General features: G+C 57.2%; 1 protein-coding gene across 6 annotated transcripts in view; it reads left to right on the top strand.

Annotated features, from left to right (window-relative positions):
- Positions 1-17,428, top strand: part of HMCN2 (hemicentin 2) — a 150,184-nt gene that overhangs the window by 80,612 nt on the left and 52,144 nt on the right. For 3 of the 6 annotated variants that reach the window (XM_087869269.1, XM_087869267.1, XM_087869265.1), the window contains exons 33-51: positions 186-294; positions 489-658; positions 1,518-1,672; positions 2,062-2,158; positions 2,611-2,706; positions 3,450-3,626; positions 4,241-4,398; positions 5,260-5,383; positions 6,940-7,115; positions 8,149-8,245; positions 8,431-8,550; positions 10,361-10,522; positions 11,295-11,576; positions 12,651-12,818; positions 13,971-14,084; positions 14,573-14,659; positions 16,070-16,261; positions 16,983-17,156; positions 17,282-17,398. In XM_087869269.1, coding sequence (XP_087725395.1) covers positions 186-294; positions 489-658; positions 1,518-1,672; positions 2,062-2,158; positions 2,611-2,706; positions 3,450-3,626; positions 4,241-4,398; positions 5,260-5,383; positions 6,940-7,115; positions 8,149-8,245; positions 8,431-8,550; positions 10,361-10,522; positions 11,295-11,576; positions 12,651-12,818; positions 13,971-14,084; positions 14,573-14,659; positions 16,070-16,261; positions 16,983-17,156; positions 17,282-17,398 — 2,775 coding nt within the window. The remainder of the gene's footprint in view (positions 1-185; positions 295-488; positions 659-1,517; positions 1,673-2,061; positions 2,159-2,610; positions 2,707-3,449; positions 3,627-4,240; positions 4,399-5,259; positions 5,384-6,939; positions 7,116-8,148; positions 8,246-8,430; positions 8,551-10,360; positions 10,523-11,294; positions 11,577-12,650; positions 12,819-13,970; positions 14,085-14,572; positions 14,660-16,069; positions 16,262-16,982; positions 17,157-17,281; positions 17,399-17,428) is intronic. The other 3 variants (XM_087869270.1, XM_087869266.1, XM_087869268.1) reach the window with 2 other exon arrangements.

Below are 17,428 nucleotides of genomic sequence, written 5' to 3'. Positions count from 1 at the left end.
CTGGTGGGGAGACAGATATTTAATATACAGGCCGAGCCTGTGGGGAGACCAGAAGGGCCACTCACTCTCTGGTCCCGGAAGGCCTCCTAGGGGACTTGAAGGGTGAGGTTTGGGTCTTGCTCGGAAGGTGCTGGGGACTTGGGTTTGCTCAGCTCCAAACACCCAATTGTGGGTCCTGTCCCCAGTGCCCCCACAGCTCCTGGTGGCTGAAGGCTCAGGCCAGGTGACCGCCCTCGTGGGACAGCCCCTGGAACTTCCCTGCCAGGCCTCTGGCTCCCCCGTGCCTACTCTCCAGTGCGTATGGGGCGGTGGAGGCCAGGGCTGGGGTGGGGGCAGGCAGAGACTGCGTGCTGGGGGAGTTGGTGGGGATGGGAGACACTCCCCCTTCCTGGGAATATGAAGGAGGCCGCAGAGCCTGGGAGATCCTGCCTACCCTGGCTTCCCTGGCCTCAGGCTGACCGACATGTCCCCCTCCCCACCCCCCTCAGATGGCTGCAGAATGGCCGCCCAGCCGAGGAGCTGGCTGGGGTGCAGGTGGCCTCAGGGGGGGCCACGCTGCGCATCAACCACGTGGAACTGGACCACGCGGGCCTCTTCGCCTGCCAGGCCACCAACGAGGCGGGCACCACCGGGGCTGAGGTGGAGCTGTCCGTGCACGGTGAGGGGGTGTGGGCAGCCTGAGCTACGGGGGGGGGGGGGGCAGAGCCAGGGGGTCATGGCCATCTGTGCCTGACGGTCGGCCTGGTGGATGAAGGAAGGGCCCAGGGCTGGTCTTCTCTAGACAGTGTTTCTCGGCGGACTTTCCAGCTCCCCAAAGAGACTCAGGTGTGAGAGGCTGGCCTCAGCTGCTTCCATACTTGTCACACGTCCTGTCCACAGGCCCTCACTCCCCTCCCCAGCCCACCCTCTCTTCACTCGCCCTCTTTGTGTTGACCGTGCCGAACTTCATTCAATTCTTAAATATATCAGCTTTCCCACCTCCAAGCCTCCAAATACTGTTTCCTCTGCCTGGAACATTCTCCTTCCTCTTCGACTGTCTAGCACCTCCCTATCTTTCAGGTTTGTCCTAAAGCACCCCTTCCTCCAGGAAGCCCTCCTTGATCCCACTGTGGTTCTAATCTGCACTAGCTAGCCTGCCGTGGCCATAGCCTACCACCCACTGTATTAAAATTGCCTGTTGGGTTGTCCATGTCCCCTGCCCAGCTCTGGGAGCTCTGGGAGGGCAGCACTATACCACTGTTCTCTGCTATACCCCTGAGCCTGGTACAGAATAGAAGCTCGATGAACACATGGATGGGTGAATGGATGGGTAGGAGAATTTTAAAGGGGAAGACCTGCTCTGCTGGCTCCTGGTCTGGTGCTCTCCCCATAAGCCAAGCGTCTGTTGAGAGGATGGAGGCCAGAGGCTGGCCCTCTAAGGACATTCCCTACTCCCCAGGCATTGAGGGGATGGCTGGGTGCTCACTGCACCCCTCCTGACCCTGACCTGGGCCCTCCCTGCCTCTCCGCCTGCCCAGAGCTCCCACAGGTGGCCATCGTTGGGGGCGACAATATCACAGTCCCTTTCCTGCAGCCTGTGACCCTCCAATGTGTGGGGACTGGGGTACCCACCCCAAGTCTCCGCTGGTGGAAGGATGGGGTGGCCCTGGCAGCCTTGCGGGGGAAACTGCAGGTACGTTCAGGGGCCCCAGGGCTGGTGGGGCAACTGGACACAGGTGGAGGGGCTGCTTTTTAGAGGTTCTGGTGATCCCAAGGGGGGTCCTGGCAGCCTGGGGGCAGGATGAGGGCTGCGTGGTGGGCCTGAGGAGGGGAGGGGGTCCTAGGTGGCTTCACCTATCAGAGGGACATAGTGGGGGGAAGGGAAGTATCCCTGGAATCCAAATGCAGAGCTTAGAACTCCACCCCCAGAGCCGAACTGTCCCCTTGACTCCTTTCTCCCGCCCCTGGGGTCTGCAGCAACCGGGCTGCTCCCCACGTCCCAGCATCTCCCTGACCACCCTCCAGTTTGGGGCCCTGTGTCCCCACGGCACACACTCTGCCACCACCCCCCCCCCCCCCCAGATCGAGAAGGTGGACCTGAGGGATGAAGGCGTCTACACTTGCGCTGCCACTAGCCTGGCTGGCGAGAGCAAAAGGGACGTGGCTCTCAAGGTGTTGGGTGAGGACAAGGGTGCTGGATGGTGGGTGATCCCGCGAGCGCCCCCGGGGCTGCCCTGCGGTTTCAGGGGGGGATGGGATTTTAAAAACAGCATGTCCTTGTCTGCATTCATACTCAACTTTTGCTTGTCTTATTCATTCTTGGGTTCATCTACGTCCTTGCGTGCTTGGCAAACCTCTGGACTTGTCACTTTCCACCATACCAGCTGTCGGCTGTCCCAGCAGAGCTGGGTGATGGGGTTGTCCCCGTTGTGCCCCTTCCGTAAAGATCGCAGCCCAATGCCTTGTTCTTGTGCCGGTTCAGGAGTGGGGTTCCTGCCTCAGAGGACATGAGCCTTTCGGGGCTTTTATTGCCCAGACCCTTCGGGAAGGCTGGGGAGGGACATCAGGGATGGCTGGGATGAGCTGCCGGAACCCTCATCCACCAAGCCAGGGCTCTCCTTGTCTCCCCAGTGCCCCCCAACATTGAGCCGGGCCCGCTGAACAAGGCAGTGCTGGAAAATGCCTCAGTAACCTTGGAGTGTCTGGCTTCGGGCGTGCCCCCTCCTGGTAAGACCCCCTCCTCTGGGCTGCAAGCCGTCTCCAGCTGGCCCAAGCTCCCCATCTAATGAGGCTGGCCGGTGCCCCAGGCACCACTTGGGCTGTGGACGGAACAGCAAGCACTCAGTAGGCTTTCCCCCTATTTCTCAACTTTCCTTGCTTCCTTCTCAATATGCCAGTCACTGCCAGGGCCCAGAGCTTTTGCACTGGTATCTAAAGCCAGCGTGCAGGGGGCTTCTGTTCAGAGTTTGCAATCTCACAGGATGGCCTGGGGCCTGGGCCCGGGACCAGGATCTCTGAGTTGTTGTCTGTCTGGGGCTCTTCTCTAGACCAGCCGCTGGGGAAAGGCCAGGCGCTCGGAGCTAGGTGTGAGTGTTCGGCCGACGGGGTGGGCGCTGGCAGGATGTAAGGCCCATGCTTACAAGGGTGCTGATTTAGAATGCGGCATGTTTCCCTCTAAAGATGGTTTCCTGGCAGGGAGAGGTGAGGCGGGTCGGGCTGGCTTTGACTCTCCTCGCTCCTGGCTACCCCAGCCTCCATCCCAGGGAACGTCCCCTCTGCCAGTGCCCTGTCTCAGACAACACTGCCCTGTTCCACCCCAGCCTTCTTTTTTGAGAACACCGGCTTGCTCCAGTGCCTGAAATAAAGGCTCGCCCTGTGCACCCCCCCCGAAAGCCCTTTGTAGATGCTTATTACCCAGGAGCAGTCTGAAGGGCTGGCCGGACTGCTTGCACCTCTCTTCTTTTCCCCAGATATCTCCTGGTTCAAGGGCCGCCAGCCTGTCTCTGCCCGGAAGGGAGTGACGGTGTCAGCTGACGGGAGAGTTATCCGCATTGAGCGGGCACGATTTTCTGATGCCGGGAGTTACCGCTGCGTGGCGTCCAACGTGGCAGGCATCACAGAGCTGCGGTTTGGGCTGCGGGTCAATGGTGAGCTGCCCTGGGACTAAAGGGGTCTTTCTCCAAAAAGTTGTCCCTCCATTCATTTCTCTGCCAGTCTGTTCATCCATCCATCCATCCACCCATCCATCCATCCATCCACCTATCGTCTCTCCTTCCATCCATCCATCCATCATTCATCCATCCATCATTCATCCTTCATCCATCATCTCTCTATCCACCCACCATCTGTCTCTCTGTCCATCCATCATCCGTCCATCTATCCATCCATCCATCCATCCATCCACCTACCCTACCCAGGGGTCCTCAGCCTTGTTACCCCACGCCATCCCCATAATAATGACCTCATGCTGACCAGAAGACCCAAGTTCAAGTGCTATTTCTGTCATTTTCTATCTGGTCAGCCTTGGGCAGGTGACTTGCCCTCTCTGATTCCCAGTATCCCATCTGTAGAAGCCTCATGGTGGTATTGTAAGGATGAGATGAACACCTTGGGAACTGTGGAGTGAGGGACCCTTGTTGGGAGTGGCAGTCCCCGCACTTCTGTTTGTGGCTGTGTGTTCTGTGGGCTCTCCTGACCGGGGCCCTGCCGGCTTTGCCCTCAGTGGGGCTCACCCTGTGCCCTGTGTCACCCCCACCTGCAGTGCCTCCACGCATCACATTGCCGCCCAGCCTGCCAGGCCCCGTGCTGCTCAACGCTCCGGTCCGGCTGACCTGTAATGCCACCGGAGCCCCCAGCCCCACGCTGATATGGCTGAAGGATGGAAACCCCGTGTCCACTGCAGGGGCCTCGGGCCTCCAGGTCAGCAGGCTGGGCAGCCCTGGCTCTCCTCCCTGGTGCCTCAGTAGGTGTTAGGAGCAGAGGTCAGGCCCTGGGAGCTCCAGGGTGAGGGAGAAGCGGGCTGCCAAGGACAGTTCGCTGGAGGGAGGAAGGAGAGCTGCTAAATGGGGTGTCTAGAGCCGCATGGTCTCCAGAAACATAATGATGCCACCAATACGAGCTTTGCATGTAATTTTTAAAAAGATTTATTTATTTATTTGAGAGAGAGCACGCATGGGGAGGAGGGGCAGAGGGAGAGGGAGAGAAAGTCTCAAGCAGACTCCACGCTGAGTACGGAGCCCAACACGGGGCTCGATCCCATGATCTGAGCAGAAACCAAGAGTCGGGTGCTCAACCGACTGAGCCGCCCAGGCACCATGAGCCATATATGTAATTTTAAATTTTCTAGCAGCCACATTCAAATGAGTGGAAAGAAATAAGTGAAATCCAACTTAATGACCTATTTTAGTTAACCCAAACTACCCAAGAATCTGTTCATCACATGATCAACATAGAAATTACTAAGATATTTTACATTTTTCCTTTTGTTCTCTTTGAAGTCGGTTGTGCATCTGTCTTATACTTGGGGTTCAGCCCCGTTGCAAGGGCTCACTAGCTGTAATGCTGTTCCGGAGGATTCTTTCGGAGCATGATGTAGTTTGCCCAGCAGCCAGCAGCCATCCCAAGGTCCGGGCGCAGCTCCCGGTTCCCCTGCCCCTTGGGGGGCTCTGGGGTGTGGAGGCTGCTGCCCAGGTGTGCCTGGCATCAGGGCCAGTGCGTGAAGGTGTGGGTGCTGCCCCCTGAGGTGCATAAGCTCACGTGGGCTTCCTCCTGGGGGCACAGGTCTTCCCCGGGGGCCGGGTCCTCACCCTGGCCAGTGCCCGGGCCTCGGACTCGGGCAGCTACTCCTGTGTGGCCGTGAGTGCGGTGGGCGAGGACCGCCGGGACGTCGTGCTCTATGTCCACAGTGAGTCTCAGGCTTGGGGTGCCATCTGGTCCAGGCCAGTGGCTCAAGAAGTTGGGGCTGGGGGCGCCCCCACCAGGCCCAAAGGGCGAGGGGCAGTTAGACGTGGGGGGCGCCAGCCTGAGACCCTGGCTGCCTTCACATGGGGGTCAGTTGGAGGTGAGCTCCCCTGTCGTGGACAGGTGGGTGGGCGGGTGGCCTGCACAGCCGGGAGCTCTGTGTTCAGGGAACAGATAGAAGGAGCAAGACGTGGCAGGAAGAGTACCCGCTCATGTCAGGAATCGATGTTCTCACTGTCCTAGGTGAAAGGGGGTAACTCCGTTCCAGAAAGGCAGTGGGGTGGGTGTTTGGAGCTTGTGAGTGTCATAGATGTGGGGTTCAAATCCTGCCTCTGCCACTTCCTAGCTCCGTGAGCTTGGGCCAGTCACTCTGCTTCTCTGAGCCAGCGCGCCTGCCTGCCTTCCTTCCTTTCTTTCTCTCTCTCTCTTTCTTTCTTTCTTTTTTGAAGATTTTATTTATTTATTCGAGAGAGAGATCAGGGGGAAGAGCAGAGGGAGAGGGACAAGCAGACTCGGCACTGAGTGCAGAGCCCAATGCAGGGCTCAATCCCACGACCCTGAGATCATGACCTGAGCTGAAGTCAAGAGTCGGGCACTTACCCTGACTAAGCCACCCAGGGGTCCCTGAGCCTCCCTTTCCTCATCTGTGAACTGGGGCAAAGATAGCACCCCCCCTTAGAGGGTGTCATGGGATTCGCTGCCCTCACGAAGCACACGGTTACAGTCACTGTTGTTTTAACAATTCCTCTTCCGGGATTTTGTGGAGGTCTGCACAGGTGCATGAGGGAACTCTGGGAAACGTAGAGCCTCGGGTAGGAGGGGTGAGGCAGCCGTCCATTCTAGCTCTTTGCCTTTGCGGGAGTGATAGCTAACAGGGATTGTGTACCAAAGTACTCACTGTGTCATTGTGTTTAATCTCACGGAGCCCCCATGAGGTGGGTACTTACTTTAATCCCATCGTACAGATGAGGAAATCGAGGTCCAGAGAGGCTGAGTAACATCTCCAGGGCCTCACACAGTGCCTGAGTGGTAGACACAGGACTCCACCCAGGAGCTGTGACTCCAGACCCTGCCTTCCTAACCCCGACACTGCTCTGGTCATTTTTGTACCGGGGGAAAAGGTGCCTTGGGGATCTGCTTTTTAAAAAACTTAAAAAAATAAAGATATCTATATTTCTTTAAAAATTTTTTTGAGATAATCGTGAATTCACACACAGTTGTAAGAGTTAGTACAGAGAGATCCTGGGTCCCCTTTACCCCCTCTCCCTCGATGGTATCATCTCGGACAGCTAACACACGAAGCCGCACGTGGGAGATTGACCTTGTTATGACCCACCAGCCTATTCAGATTTGCAGCAGGACTGGGAAGGTCCTGGAGGGGAGGATAAGAGGGTTACAGCTCCAGACAGAGGCCCCCTCCTAAAGCTGACTCCCCATCGTCTGGTGCCGACCCCGGTCCCACCCGCCTGCCTGAGGCTCCTCTCCTGCCCCCTGCCACAGCGCCCCCAAGCATCCTCGGGGAAGAGCTGAACGTGTCCGTCGTGGCCAACGAGTCTGTGGCCCTGGAGTGCCGGAGCCAAGCCGTGCCCCCTCCCGTGCTGAGCTGGAGGAAGGATGGCCGCCCCCTGGAGCCGAGGCCCGGCGTCCACCTCTCCCCAGACAAGGCCTTGTTGGAGGTGGGTGGCCTCTGGGGGTGCCGGCGGGGATTCCACGCACAGCAGAGCTAGCCCTGGGCGGGGTGGGGCCTGCGGGTGCCCCAGTGAGAGCAGTTCCGCTCAGTGTGACCCAGGCCCTGGGGCACGCCCTCCTGACCTGGTAAGAAGCCGCTGGAGGCCCTCCCTCAGTCCCCACAAAGCTGAGACTTTCTCTTTCCAACCGTTTTTCGCTCTTTGTTCAAAAGCCTCCTGGCCTTTGGGTGTTAGAGCCCTTCATCGGGCCTCTGGCCCAGCGAGGGAAGGGTGGGTTAGGGTCAGGGACTCTGGGGTCAGCCTGGATTTACATTTCTGCCCCACCTCCTGCTGGCTCTGCCACCTTAGGCAGTGTCCTGACCACACGGGCCTCAGGTCTGTCACCTTTAAGCACCTTGCCACCTTTTTCCTTTCTTATGAAAAGAAAGCCAGCCCCTAGAACTTCTCATCCATGTCAGCTAGGGAACAGGGGGACGTGATCACCGCTCTCCACCTTGTGACGTGATCGTTCCCAACTCGGAGCACCTTGATTTGGTTTCCTCTGCCTGGAATGCCCTCCTCTCCTCCCTACATTGTTCAAAGCCACGACCTAGCTTCATCACCCCCTCTGTCAGGATCTGACCTCTGAGGACAGGATCTCCTGTCCCCATCCTTCATTTTCCACCTTCCCTTCTGGTGTGTTGTTGGACTTCCCAAAGAGGTCAGGAGCAGATTATAGGCAGGAGAAGGACTGGCCCAGCCACATACCCACCATCCTTAGCAGGGCCGGGCTGTGGATAGGAAGTGGGGTGAGGCTGGCAGGGCTGCCATTTGGGGAGCCCATTCCATGTGCCTGGCCCATGTCAGGCCAGCACAAGCCATAGCTTCTGGAAACGTCATGGTGTAGTAGGTGGGAGAGGTGCTGTCATTGCCTCCGGGTTCCAGGTGGGGGGGAGATGCAGCGAGGTAAAGTGTCCTGCCCAAGGTCACTCTGTCCAGGGGTAACCCCATCTCTGTGCTGCCCCCGCTTGCTCTTGGCCAGGTGAGCAGAGCGGAAGTGGGGGATGCAGGCCGCTATACCTGTGAGGCGCTGAACCAGGCGGGCCGCTCGGAGAAGCACTACAACCTAAATGTCTGGGGTGAGAATCTTGGGGGCTGGTCTGGGGTCCCTCCCCCTGCCCCTGCTGCGGCTGGCTCTCCTGCCCCCCGGGGGGAATGCTGCCTCGGTGGTTCCAGGATACAGGCTTTCTCTGTTGCCCATCCCTCTCCCTTCGCAGCCTAGCACTCATCCCATCTCTCTCTCTGTTCTTCTGTTCTTCCTCAGTGCCTCCTGTGTTCCCCTCAAGGGAACCCCGCACCCTGACCGTGACCGAGGGGCAACCTGCGAGGCTATCCTGTGAATGCCGAGGCATCCCCTTCCCCAAGATCTCCTGGAGGAAGGATGGTATGATTGCTTCCCTAGCCCAGCCCCACCCTCGGTGCCCCTGCCCTCACTGGGCGCCCCCAGCCCAGAGCCTAGCTGGGCTGGAGACAGGTGGGCTTACAGCCCTGGGGGTAAAGGTGCTCGTTGTGGAAGTGACGCTGCCTTCAGCCCCTCTCTACTCGGTCCCCGAGTCTGCCGGAGGCCCTAGACCTTTCCCACCCAGCAAGAGCTGGATTGGTCGTTAGACCTCTCTTCCAGAAAGCCCTCCCTGACCCCCACTCCAGGACTGGGCAGGGCCTCCTGGACACGGCCCCTGTGTGTCAACCTGTCATGTAGTCATCTCAGTCCTTCAGTGTCTGCTCTCCCATGAGTCTGAGCCCCGTGGGGCACTGTCTTGGCCACCACTGCATTGCAGATCAGCACCTGGTACAAAATAGGTGCTCAATAAGTATCTGGAATTCATTCATTTAACCAGTATGTACTGAAAGCCTCTCCATGCCAGGCCCGTTGGAAACATGGTGGTGGATTGGGGTAGTCAGATGATAAACAGAAAGTTAGTGAATAACTTTGACGGAAAGTATGATCTATGGAGAAAAATAAAGCCAGAAGAGGGAGAAGATGTTTGTAGTTTCAGGCTGGGAGTCCAGGGCTGTTTCGCCAAGCAAAATTTAAGAAGGTGAAGGAGGGATGAACATGAGAATATTGCAAGGAAAAACATTTCAGGCAGCGGTATGAGCAGGTGCAAAGGCCCTGGGGCAGGAATAAGCCAAGTGTGTTTGAAGAGCAGGCAAAGAGGAAATGCGCTGGAGCAGAGTCAGCAAGGGAGAGGTAGCAGGAGATGGTCACCAGAGCGATGGGAGCTGGATGGAGGCCACCGTAATGATCTCGACTTTTACCTTGAGAGGGATGGGCTACTGTTCAACTTTTACCTTGAGAGGGATGGGGCTACTGTAAAGGCTCTGGACAGAGGAGGGACACAATCCAATTTATACTCTGGCAAATTCACCCTGCCAGCCATGCGAACAGACCATTGACAGCAAGGGTGGCCCTGACTGCCTGGACCAGGTGGGTAGCCATTAGGTGTCGAGAGGAGTCCAGTCTGGATGCATTTTGAAGGTAGTGCTGGCAGATTTCCTGCCGGGTTGGATAGAAAGAAAGAAGGAGGAGTCAGGGTAACTCAAGATTTTGGTCTGAGAGTTAAGAGAGGGGTGCCAGCATCACCGAGAGGGAGAACTTAGGGGGGAGCAGGTCTGGGGACAGCCCTGGAGTTTGGGGCTTGTTAATTTGGAGACCTCTGTTAGGCACCTGATGAGATGTCAAGCGGGCAGTCAGGGGGAGGTGTCCAGAGCTGGAGGAGCGGTCTGGGCTAGGGATCCGTCTGGGAGCAGCAAGGCAGGCTAGCAGGGAAGAGAGCATGGGCAGAGAAAAGGTAAGGGGGAGCTGCTTGCTCTCCCTCCCCAGGTCACTGCAGCTAGACGGATGGATCGTTCAGTAGCCTTCGTTGAGCCCAACTATGTGTCAGGCCCCAAGGAGCTCCTAAGGATCCCAGGGAGGGTGTGAGGCAAGGTCTGCCTTCCTGAAGGGCCAGGCCGGGCTGGGATTCAGACGGGACACTGATCTGCAGGCAGATGTGTGGTGAGGAGAAGCCTGGGGGTGCTGGGAGCTCAGAGGGGGAGCCAGGAGCAGCTTTGGCATCCAGGGAAGACTTCTTGGTCGAGGTGCTGTGGAAGCGGACACCAGAAGGTGTGAGCAGGAGTTGGCCAGGATGGGAGGAGGGGAGGACAAACATTCTGGGTGGAAGGACCAGAGGCTTCTTTCTCGCTGCATCTAGGTCAGCCCTTGCCAGGGGAGGGGAACAGCCTGGAGCAGGTGTCAGCTGTGGGGCGGCTGCTGTACCTGGGACAGTCCCAGCTGGCCCAGGACGGCACATACACCTGTGAGTGCAGCAACGTGGCGGGAAATAGCAGCCAGGACCAGCTGCTGGAGGTGCATGGTGAGCCGGGCTGGGATGACCTGAACCAGGTAGAAGGGCCCAGAAGGGGGGGGTAACCAAGCATGCTGGTAGGACGGACCGCACCCTCCAGAATCCCAGCAATGGCAGGAACTGTGGCAATGAGAACAATTTCACCTGCCCTCTTAGACAGCTGGCGTTTTATGAACCGCCCCTCCCAGTCAGCTCGCTCCAGCTCGTGACCAGCACGAGAGAGGGGCGACAGGGTCCCAAGCAGGCCCCATTGGCCCAGAGAAATCAAATATATCTTGAAACAGTTGGAAACAAAGCAATATAAAATGTATGCGAAGCTCCTGCCTCTACTTGTCCTGCAGGGATGAAATTAGGTATGCAGCCTTGTAAAAATCATTCTAGAAAACAAACCCAGGAAGAGCACTGTTCAGCATCCCACCTATGCAATAATGGCCTGCCCCAAACGGTCCCCAAACGACTGTTTAAGCTCCAGGAAGTCCCTGGTTTCTGAGGAAGGAGACCCCTTCAGATTGTCAGGGCCATGCTGTGTGACCTTGTCCTCCAAACAGTGGGCCTGCCCCTGATTCCCAGGGGCAGGAGAGGGGTTGGGGGTACTGTTGTGACCCGATTATAGAAATGGAAAATGGGTACCCCGAGAGGTGAGGTCACCTGGCAAGGTCACACAGCCAGCGAGTGGCCGGGGGAGCATAGGCCTGTGCGTGGGCGGGCCTGGTTCATGGTGAGGGCCTGGTGCCCAGCAGCCATGGCGGCCTGCGCTGACATGCTTTCTCCTCATCCTCAGTTCCCCCTCAGATCGCTGGCCCCCAGGAGCCCCACACACAGGTCTCCGTGGTCCAGGATGGGGAGGCCACTCTGCAGTGCAATGTCACAGGGAAGCCCCCACCCAGGGTGACGTGGGAGCGGGACGGCCAGCCGCTGGGGCCTGAGCCTGGCTTACGGCTGCAGAACCAGGGTCAGAGGCTGCACGTGGAGCGGGCTCAGGCTGCCCACAGCGGACACTACAGCTGCGTGGCTGAGAACGTGGCCGGAAGGGTCGAGAGGAGGTTCGCGCTCTCCGTGCTGGGTGAGCACCGGCAGTGTGCTGGAGGAGGACGGAGAGTGGGGCTGATTGGAGAGAGCAGGGCCAGTCCAACCTGCAGGCACAGCCCCTTGTTCTTCTAAGAGTCAGGCCACTAATGGGGCCCCTGTTGGGGGGAAGCCTTGAATATTGCTTTCAAAATCAGGGCTGGCCCCAAATAGCCCTCATTTCCTCCCTCCTTCTCTCCCTTACTTGCTGTTCCCCTACTCCATTCCTAGCCCTGGGGAAATAAGCAGTCTCTATTCTGCAGGACTCGTGTGATGGGGGGATCCAGGGCCTATGAGAGACAAGGAAGAGCCTCAACACTGTCATGGGAAGTCAGGGCGGCCTCCCGTAGGAGGCGACCTTTTAGCTGAAATGTAAAAGCTGAGTAGGAGTTAACCAGGTGCCAGGCTGAGGGGAACGGTGTGCAGGGCAGAGGGAACAGACTACAGAGGCCTGGAGAGGTGATATGGCACTTTCAGGGTGGCTGCAACAGCCTTCTGATTCCAATCTTTTATTGAGCTCCTACTGTATGCCTCAGGGTAGGAGCAGGAAGTGGTAAGAGATAAGATGGGCAGGGCTGGGTTTAGGGAGGCCTTTCTCATCATGCCTTCCCCCACCCCTCTACCCCCCTTCCACCCCCCAGGGATCCCTGGCCTCGCCCACTTAGCCCCTGCCTGATAGAGCGTGGCTTCCTTCTGGAATGGATCCTTTAGAAAGTGAGAGGTGCCACTTACCCCTGCCGTGTGGATTCAGGGGGCGTACCTGTGTTCCCCCTGGAACTAGAGCTCCAGTCCCGTTGCTCAGCACTAGGCACTATGCTAAGCACGTGTTGAATCCTCCTTGGCCTCCTCCTGAGGGGGTGGGGAAACTGAGGCCCAAGGTGTTTGCCTGAAGCCAAAGCCCAGCCTGTGGCCACCAGTCACTCCCTTCAGTGGGAGCCCCTTTGATCTTGTCACTTCTCTCCTCGGGCTCTCCTGACTGGGGGTGGGGGAACTTGCAGGGGGACAGCTGTTGGGGGGTGCAGGGAAGGAGCATACATGTGCAGCCTGAATGTGGTTTCTCCTCTGTGTCTAGTGCCCCCACAGCTCATCGGAGATTTGGATCCTCTGACCAACGTCTCTGCTGCCTTGCACAGCCCCTTGACGCTGCTCTGTGAAGCCACAGGTGTCCCACCCCCAGCGGTCCGCTGGTTCCGAGGGGAGGAGCCCATCAGCCCCGGGGAGGACACATACCTCTTGGCAGGTAAGGTGCCAGCCAAGGGGCTATCTGGTTATCAGGTCTGGCCCTCTGCCTCTACCTCTGTTTATCACATGTTCCTGACCTCTGACCCTTTGCTGCCAGGCCTGGTTGGGATAACCATTGAGCTGTTGGTCCCCCAAGAGTACAACCAAAAACACTGGCTAGGTGAGGTGCTCCAGGAAAAACAATTGGATTTAAATAAGTTTGGAAAAGACTTCCTGCTCTGTTCCCCTCCTGAAGACTGACAGTGACTATTTGCATAGTTTAGGTTCTGATAAGTCCTGTAGCAGGAAAAAAAAAATTCTCATGGCATATCTATAACATCCCCCGGAACAGTAACAAACTTTTGAAATGCTGAGTTAAGCACCTTCTCTGAATATTCATCCTGCCCACAAAGTTGGTTTATGATGGTTCTTATTGGTATACAAATGGGGAAACTGAGGCCCAAGAGGCAGTGTCCCATTCAAATCTTATAGGAACTTCAAGACCACTGAAGCTCAGTTTCAGTGATTCAGCCAAAGCTGCGATGGCAAATAAATTTTCCCCTGTGCACCACTTCTGAGCACATGGTAGGGGCGTCCAGATACCTTGTAATGTGAATTCAGAGACTGCCTCTGGGCAGAAAGGAGCATGGCGGTCCATAGTGATGTCTGCCTTGGGCTCAGGAACAGCAGTAATGATATGTCCTGTGTATCTGCCTTCCCTGGGCAGGTCTTAGGTGAACCTTGGTTGCATTCTCCTGAGAGCAGCTGGCTTGCCTCTGAGAGGTCCTTGGGAGAAGGTGGCTTTTTTTCTAGGTCTGCTAGAATAGAATGGGGGCGTCTGGCCTGGGCCAGGACTGCAGAGCCCATTGCTGTCCTTTTAGCCCCAGCCAGTCCCCAGCACCAGGAGTAGCCAGGGGACATATCCTTCTTACTAGAAGAGGGTCCTCAAGTTTACCCATGTGCCTATCTAATGTCCGTGGGCTCCCTCCATCTGTTTACTCTCCTGGGCCTCAGTTTCGCCATCTAAGGAAAGGAGCACTGGGGGAGGCAGACACATACACATCTAATGACAACACCTGGTGCACTCTTGTTCCTGGTGAGCAGCCTGGGCTCAGCTTGGGACAGAGGCTGCTCATAGCTGTGATTGGAGCCCCCTCCTCTGCCTCCCCAGGTGGCTGGATGCTGAGGATGACCCGGGCACAAGAGCAAGACAGAGGTTTCTACTCGTGCCTGGCAAGCAACGAAGCTGGAGAGGTTCGGAGGAACTTTAACGTCGAAGTCCTGGGTATGTCACAGCCCCATTCTCCTGCACACCCCACAAATTCCTCCTCTCCCACCTAGGAGCTTCTGGGGTCCCGTGCCCAGGACTTAGGGCTTGTGCTGTAGCAGGGGGCTCAGCACAGGAAGGAGGGAGAGGCCAAGCCTTGTTTTCTCTGCCTGATCAGCAACCTCTGCTCGGAGGCTGTCATGGAACTTTCTGGAAACAGCAAGGACTAACCCAAAGTGGAAGGGGGCAAATATTTTCAACACCACCTAACTGCCTTCCTCTGGTCAGGGCCTTCCCCCAGAGGCACTGGTACTTCCCCCTCAGCCAGCACCAAATGTTTATTGAACTCACTGCCCCATGGGAGCAGGCACAAGAGGATGGGAAACTGAGGCACAGGGAACTGAAGGCAGTTGCGTTAGGCTCTTGGTTCTGGGCTCTTGCCTTCCTGCTTCATGGTCGTTCAGCCAACCCTTGTCAGTAAGCATCTGTCTCCCTGCTTCTCCCAGTTCCTCCCAGGATTGAGAACGAGGACCGAGAGGAGGCAGTCAAGGTCCCCGAGGGGCAGACAGCTCACCTGACATGCAACGCCACAGGTAAGGGCCACACACACGGTGGGCTGAGAGAAGCATGAGAAGATAGCTTCAGAGAGGAGGGGGTACCAGAGTCCCAGCCTGCCCCCAGCCCCAGTGCTCCTCATGGAAGGTCTCTGTATATCATAAACTTGGCACCATATCCCTGCTCCTCTTTGCACCCGCTATGCCTCTGCCCCCAAACACTCCTCCCCACTCCTCACACGACTACAGACCTTTGCTTCCAGGACTTTCTACAAGGAGTCCTTGGCTGACCCCTTGGGCCCATGGGCTACCTCCACTGGGCTCCCAGAGGCCCCAGGGCTTTCTTGTCCCAGCACTAAGCACACTGGACCGTAGTAACCTTGGGACATCTGTGTACCCCAGTCAGGCTCTGAGGTCCTTGAGGACCCAAGGACTGCTTAGTCACCTTGGTTTTCCCAGTGTTTAGCAGAGTAGGCTCCCATTAATGCTTGTGGACTGGGCTGGCTGGCTGGATGGATGGATGGAAGGAATGATGGATAGATGGAAGGATGGATGTGGAGGTGGGTGGGTGGATGGATAGATGGGGAGGTGGGTGGGTGTGTGGGTGGGTAGATGGATGGATGGATGTGGAGGTGGGTGGGTGGATGGATAGATGGGGAGGTGGGTGGGTGTGTGGGTGGGTAGATGGAAGGATGGATGTGGAGGTGGGTGGGTGGATGGATAGATGGGGAGGTGGGTGGGTGTGTGGGTGGGTAGATGGATGGATGGATGTGGAGGTGGGTGGGTGGATGGATAGATGGGGAGTGGGTGAGTAGATGGGTGGATGGATGAATAGATGGATGGGAAGGTGGGTGGATGGATGGATGGATGGATGGATGGATGGATGGATGGATGGATGGAGAGGTGGGTGGGTGGGTGGATGGTTGGATGGATGGATGGATGGATGGATGGATGGATGGATGGATGGATGGAGAGGTGGGTGGGTGGATGGATGGGTGGATGGATGGATGGATGGATGGATGGATGGATGGATGGATGGATGGAGAGGTGGGTGGGTGGATGGATGGATGGTTGGATGGATGGATGGATGGATGGATGGATGGATGGATGGATGGATGGTTAGGTGTGTGAGTGGGTGAGTGGATAGATGGACGGATGGAGAGAAAAGTGGGTGGCCGGTTGGTGAAGGGAATAACTTACCTTTCTGTCTTGCCTGTCTATACCAAGTCATCTCAGCCCACTCCTCCATAAGGAAAAGGCAATCAACCACATAGGAAAGGACCCAGACCAGGCTTGGTGGCTGCTTCTGTGTCTTGCTCTGCTGTCTGGGCCTCTGGGACTGAGATGGAGAATCCATGTCCTCTGCCCTATCCTGGAGCCACCTCTGACCCCTTGGCCAACCCAGTCAGAGCCTGCTGAATTGTCTCACCTGCTTCCCCATCCTTACAGGCCACCCACAACCCAAGGTCACGTGGTTCAAAGATGGCCGGCCCCTGGCTGGTGGAGACGCCCACCACATTTCTCCAGACGGAGCCCTCCTGCAGGTGCTCCAGGCCAACCTGTCTAGCTCTGGCCACTACTCCTGCATTGCAGCCAATGCTGTGGGCGAGAAGACCAGACACTTCCAGCTTAGTGTCCTGGGTAAGTGCTGGGCCTCTCCCAGCTGCCCTGGGCACCAAGAGGAGGGAGAACCAAGGTGACCAGCTCGTTACAGACAGCCCTCGTGTCCCACAAAGCCCTCTCCTATTTTTCCCCCCATTTCTCTGGGTTCAACAGCAACAACAAAATAATAGCTCTGTTGGCCGAACAGTTATGGGCTAGGCATTTGGACAGGCCTGATTGGTTGGGTCTTCACAACAAGCCTAGGAAGTGGGAGATGTGCTTGTCCCTGTGTCACCAATGAAGCTCTGAGGCGTAGAGAGGTAGCAGGGCCCCCGGGTGTCCATCTCCCGATCAGCACGAACTGTCTTGTCAGGAGAAACAGGGATCTAGTATATGAGAGGGACACAGCCTGGCTTAAGAAAATCTGTTTCTAAAAATGCTGGCAGTAAAGGGGACAGTCCCCTGCGGGGCCCGAAAGAGGAAATCTTAGGACCAATGAAAGCAGAGCTCTTCGTGTATCGGGGAACCCTCTGGAACACAAGCAGAACTGACAAGGCTCTGGTGAATCAGTAGATCATCTGGATGTTAAGAAACTACTGGGGTAGTTGAGGCAGAAGTAGGCCAGCCTCCTCTGTGGTGTGGCTTAGTGGTGGAAAGCCTAGGGTCCAAAGCTAAGCACCAGGGTCTGAGACTTTTCTGGGTCCTCAGGCCCAGGGTTAGGGATCTCTGTTAACAATCACACCCCCCTGCCTCCCCACAGTGGTCCCCACCATCCTGGGAGTGACGGAGGACAGTGCGGATGAAGAGGTGACAGTGACCATCAGCAACCCCATTTCTCTGATCTGCGAGGCACTGGCCTTCCCCTCCCCCACCATCACCTGGATGAAAGATGGCGCCCCATTTGAGGCCTCGAACAACATCCAGCTGCTCCCAGGTGATGCCCTGTGTAGGGGGAGAGCGAGGGGACAGGTGACACGTTCTTGGGCTGGGTTAGAGGAAGGGACTGGTGAGCCTGAGGTCATGTGACCTCCGGGTGACCCTGGCCCCCGCCCCTGCAAGCAGGCACCCATGGGCTGCAGATCCTGAATGCCCAGAAGGAAGATGCGGGCCAGTATACCTGTGTGGTCACCAATGAACTTGGGGAGGCCATGAAGAACTACCACGTGGAAGTGCTCAGTGAGTCAGGGACCCTCCAGGGCACCAGCA

This window comes from Ursus americanus, chromosome 18, assembly GCF_024610735.1.
Source record: "Ursus americanus isolate L20-20 chromosome 18, mUrsAme1.1.p, whole genome shotgun sequence".
In the NCBI taxonomy this organism is placed as follows: domain Eukaryota; kingdom Metazoa; phylum Chordata; class Mammalia; order Carnivora; family Ursidae; genus Ursus; species Ursus americanus.
The sequence above is the reverse complement of the archived record's forward strand: the minus strand, read 5'-3'. Positions and strand labels throughout refer to the sequence as shown.